The sequence below is a fragment of the Solanum tuberosum genome, unplaced genomic scaffold (assembly GCF_000226075.1).
Source record: "Solanum tuberosum cultivar DM 1-3 516 R44 unplaced genomic scaffold, SolTub_3.0 scf00661, whole genome shotgun sequence".
Lineage (NCBI taxonomy): Eukaryota > Viridiplantae > Streptophyta > Magnoliopsida > Solanales > Solanaceae > Solanum > Solanum tuberosum.
In genome coordinates, this window is record NW_006239581.1 from 177,008 (window position 1) to 182,645 (window position 5,638).

The following is a 5,638-nucleotide window of genomic DNA, read 5'->3' on the forward strand; positions in this document are numbered from 1 at the left end:
AAAAAAAAAAAAAACAGTGCTTTTTTATCTTGTCAATCTGTCACTCTCAATCTTTTGTAGATTGATTTGTGAAATTTATTCGGGAATCTATTATTATTGTCTCTTTTTTTTTTGGCAATAATACTTGACTAAAGAGTCTCTTTTCTCTTTTCTTATTTTCCTTCTTTGTTTTGATTTTTCGAACCTATTTGGATTTACTTATTTTAAGTTTTTTTTAAACACTTTTGAAGTGTTTGGGTAAAACAAAAAAGTGCTCTTAAGCACTTGTTTTTCAAAATTAGGCTCGAATTCTCTCTCTTTCTTCCGTGACAACAAGTACTCACTCGGTCACTCCCTTCTTCTTCTTCGTTGATAGTTTATCTTTTCCACTTCCACAATTAATTAAAGCTTGATAAGATATATATGTATATTCACAATAAACATTTTTTTTTTATATATAACTTGAAGCTATATATATAGCATACCAAATTTGAGATCACAGAACTGAAACTGAGGTGTAGTTAATTACTATCGTGATTTAAGGAAAATGAGTGAGCAAGTGTATATTAATACCAATGGAAACACTAATCAAAGAACACAATTATGACATGTTAGTGTGGGGCATTTTAATATTATAAAAAAAAATGTTGCATTGCCACATTGACCGTTGTCATTACTTCCTCTATTCATGGTTGCATTAGGACATACGTTTGTTGACTTTCATTTGCAGAACGTGGGGAGTAATGGCTGCTGGCCGTTGGTGGCACTTAGTGCTGCTTTACACCATTTGGAGTTACTGTTTGTTATGTTACATTTCCAATTCTTGAAGTAGCTCTTAGCCGTTGGTGGCCTTTGCCATTACTTCTCCATTATGCTTTCTCAATTATACCTTGTAACATATGTAACTCCTAAGGCCATTTATCTTCACTATTTACTACCCCATTATCTTTTTCTTCATTACTAGGAAGACTTCTTCTAGTATAAATAGTGGCTTCATTACTAGGAAGACTTCTTCTAGTATAAATAATGGTGGTCTTCATTTGGTTTAGAGACGCAAGAAAGATATAGAGAGGAAAAGTTAGTCAAAAAAGAGAGTTCTTATTTGTTGAAGGGAGGTGTCCTTTTTAATTGCTAAGACTCAACTTGTAACATCCGACAATTTGAAATAGCTAAGAAGAGGCTTAGAATTTGAAAATTTTCACTTAGGACAAGTTAAGAAGGACTACTGCTGGACCGGTGAAAAACATTTACTGCAGTGAGCTTGAACTCCTTAAAGAGAGCGAGATATCCGCGCCTCAGCCTGAAGAGATTTTGGTTTCTTCATTTTATTTTTCAATTGTAAGCTTGTAATTCTGTTATTTTGTAATTTTTCACTAACAATTTTAAGGAGAATCAGCATGGCTACAATTGAAAAAACCACGGATGTCAAAGATGGGAGACCTTAACAAGCCATTTCGGTTCAATGGTAACCATTTCAAAAGATGTAAGGGTAAAATGCTTTTCTACTTAAGTCTTCTAAATGTTTCTTATGTGTTAACTGAGAAGAATCCTAAATAAAAGCAGACATCACCTCTATGAATGATGATGAAACTATTTCTCATATAGAGAAAGTGGAAAAGTACGATGGTGATTCCTATAAGTGTTGGTATTATATTCTTAATTATCTATCTGGTAATTTTTATGATTATTATGATAGAACTTACTCTAGTGCAATTTGGAAAGCTAAGTATAATACCGAAGAGGTTGGAGCGAAAAAATATGCGGCTAGTAGATTTTTTTGTTTCCAAAAGGTGGACAATAAATCAGTGGTAGACCAAGCTCAAGACTTTATAATGATTGTTGGAGAGCTCAGGTCCGAGGAGGTCAAAGTTGGAGATAACCTTATTGTTTGTGGCATAGTAGATAAACTTCCACCTTCTTGGAAGGAATTTCAAAAACTATGTGCCACAAACAAAAGGAAACCTCTCTTGAGACATTGATAATGAAAATACGTATGGAAGAAGAGGCAAGGGGCCAAGATGCACTTTTACAAACAGAAGAGAACAACATCACAACGAAGGTAAATTTAATTACTTCAAATAATGCTACTCCTGAATCTCACAAAAATACTTCTTTGAAGCCTAAGAAGAAAAAATTCAAGAAAAATAATGGTAGACCTCCCAAGAAAAATAATGGTGAAAATAACCAAACACAAAATCAGCAAGTTCAATATAAGGGGCTATGCTTTGTTTGTGGAAGGGTGGGCATATTGCTCAATTGTGCAGATTCCAGAAAAGTGGTCCTAACCCTCAGGCAAACGTTACCGAAGAATTTTTTGTGGCGGTGATTCCCGACATAAACATGGTTGAGAATGTTGATGGATGGTGGGCTGATTCTAGTGCAAACAACCAAACACAAAATCAGCAAGTTCAATATAAGGGGCCATGCTTTGTTTGTGGAAGGGTGGGCATATTGCTCAATTGTGCAGATTCCAGAAACGTGGTCCTAACCCTCAGGCAAACGTTACCGAAGAATTTTGTGACGGTGATTACCGACATAAACATGGTTGAGAGTGTTGATGGATGGTGGGACGATTTTGGTGCAAACCGTCATGTCTGTTATGACAAAGACTGGTTTAAAAAATATACTCATTTTGAGGAGCCCAAAACCATCATGCTTGGTGATTCTCAGACAACTCAAGTTCTTGGAACGGGAGATGTCGAATTGTGTTTTACCTCTGGAAGGGTGTTAACTCTAAAAGATGTACTTTATACTCCTTCCATGAGAAAAAAATTGATGTCTAGTTTTCTTCTTAATAAAGCAAGTTTTAAATAGATTATTGAATCTGATCAATATGTAATTTTGAAGAAGGGTATTTTTGTGGTAAAGGGTATGCTTGTGATGGGATGTTCAAATTGAATGTAGAAATGAATAAAACTTCTACTTCTGTTTACATGCTTTCTTCTACCAATTTTTGGCATGCTGGGTAATTTTGTGGTAAAGGGTATGCTTGTGATGAGATGTTCAAATTGAATGTAGAAATGAATAAAGCTTCTACTTCTGTTTATATGCTTTCTTCTACCAATTTTTGGCATGCTCACTTGTGTCATATTAATGATCGTTATGTTGGAATCATGAGTAGTTTAGGATTAATCCCAATGATTAAAAAGATTTTTGAAAAGTGTGAGGCTTGTAGTAAAGCCAAAATCACTAAAAGGCCTCATTTTCAAGTTGAAAGAAAAACTGATTTGTTAGAATTAGTTCATACTGATATTTGTGAACTTGGTGGAATTTTAACTCGTGGAGGTAATAGATATTTTATCACTTTCATTGATGATTTTTCTAAGTTTACATATGTTTACTTGATGAAAAATAAAACTGATGATTTTGAAAACTTAAAAGATTATCTCCATGAAGTTGAAAATCAGTTTGGAAGAAAAATAAAGAGAATTAGAAGTGATAGAGGTCGTAAATATGAGTCAAATGAGTTTAATTCTTTTGTTAGATCATTGGAAATAATTCATGAAACTACTCCTGCTTATTCTCCTTCATCTAATGGAGTAGCGGAAAGGAAATAGAACTTTGGTTGAATTGACTAATGCCATGCTTATTGAATCACATGCACCTTTAAATTTATGGGGTGAAGCTATTTTGACTGATTGTTATGTGTTGAATTGTGTGCCTCATAAAAAGTTTAAATTGACACCTTTTGAATTGTGGAAAGCTTACAAGCCAAGTTTGGGATATCTAAGAGTTTGGGGTTGTCTAGCCTTTGTGAGGCTAATGGATCCTAAGATTACAAAATTGGGTAAGAGAGTTACTACTTGTGTTTTTCTTGGTTATGCTTCAAGTAGTACAACCTATAGTATTTTTTAATCTTGAAGATAATATTATGATAGAATCGGGTGATGCTATCTTTCATGAGAATAAATTCCCTTTTGATTCTAAAAATAGTGGGGGTCAAAGTATTGAACAAAATATTTTGTCACTACCTAGTTCTTCTACTTCTACTTTGAAAAATAAAGAAATTGGTGATTTTGAGTTAAGAAGAAGTAAAAGAGCTAGAGTAGAAAAATATTTTTTCGTCCTGATTTTTTTGTGTTTAATGTTGGAGATGACCTCTCACTTTGAAAGAAACTTTATCTTCACATGACTCCATTTTTTTTGGAAAGAGGCTGTAAATGACGAAATGGAATCACTAATTTCTAATAAAACTTGGAAACTATAGTAGTATGAGTACTTGGCAGGTTTACAAGCAAGCCAAGTAATGAATATTGGCATGCTATAACAAGAGTTATGAAACTATATGGCTTGAAATAGGCACCTAAGCAATGACATGAAAAGTTTGATTCCTGCATGATTGAAAATGGTTTTAAAACAAATGAGTGTGATAAGTGCATATATCATAAGTCTTGGAATAATTCACATGTGATTATTTGCCTATATGTTGATGATTTATTGATCTTTGGCTCTAACATAAATGTTATTGATGAAGCTAAAAATATTCTTAGAAGACATTTTGATATGAAAGATCTTGGTGAGGCAAATTTTATTCTTGGAATAAAAATAACAAGAACAGGTGATGTAATTTTCCTTGACCAGTCACATTATGTTGAGAAAATTTTGAAAAAATATAAACTTTCATGATTGTAAGCATGTTGTAACTCCTTTTGATTCAAGTGTTCACTTATTTCCTGTTGAAAGTGAAAATGATGTAATAAATCAAAAGGAATATGCTAGCATATCGGAAGTTTGAAATATGTGACTGATTGCACTAGACTTGATATTGCATATGTAGTAGTATGAGTACTTGGCAGGTTTACAAGCAAGCCAGGTAATGAACATTGGCATGCTGTAACAAGAGTTATGAGATAATTAATTGGAACGAAAAGTTGTGATTTGTTCTATAAAAATATCTTGTTGTACTTGAAGGCTTTTGTGATGCAGATTGGAACACTTTATCAGGTCATTCCTGTTCTACCACTGGTTATGTCTTTACTTTAGGTAGTGGTGCTATTTGCTGGAGATCAAAAAAGCAAACTATAATTGCTAACTCTACCATGGAGGCTGAACTAATTGCTTTAGCTTCAGCTAGTGAGGAAGCGAATTGGTTAAGAGATTTATTATTTCAAATACCTTATTTTGAAAAACCAATTCCTCCTATTTTAATTCATTGTGATAGCACCGAAGCGATTGGTAGAGTTCAAAACCGTTACTACAACGGTAAATCCAGACCTATAAGGAGGAAACACAGTAATGTAAGATCGTATTTGACAAATGGTACCATTAATGTTGATTATGTCAAATCTTGTGATAATCTTGCAGATCCTCTAACTAAGGCCTTAACAAGAGAAAAGGTCTGGAGCACATCGAGGGGGATGTGATTGAAGCCTACAAATCCTTGAGTCATATATAAGGAAACCCAACCTGGAGACTAGAGATCCTATAACCAGGTTCAAAGGGAAAAACTAATCATATGATTTTGTTGTGAAAAATGCACAATTTTTTATTCCCTCCCTATGATGTGAGTGCATTGTTTCCTGTAGTTATGTGAAGGTTGAGTTGACAAAACTCTTAATGAATATCTGTAGCCCGTATGGGTGGAGTGTTAAGCTTACAGGAGCACTCTCGACAGATTTCACCTATGTGATGTGTGGAAGTAGGTCGCTTCCTATGAGAA

At 33.9% G+C, this 5,638-nt stretch overlaps 1 protein-coding gene across 1 annotated transcript in view; it reads right to left on the minus strand.

Moving 5' to 3' along the window:
• The window catches only part of LOC107058830 (disease resistance protein RGA2-like), a 4,310-nt gene extending 3,413 nt beyond the window's left edge, over positions 1-897 (minus strand). The window contains exon 1 of the mRNA XM_015305006.1: positions 869-897. Coding sequence (XP_015160492.1) covers positions 869-897 — 29 coding nt within the window. The remainder of the gene's footprint in view (positions 1-868) is intronic.
• Between the last annotated feature and the right edge of the window lie 4,741 nt (positions 898-5,638).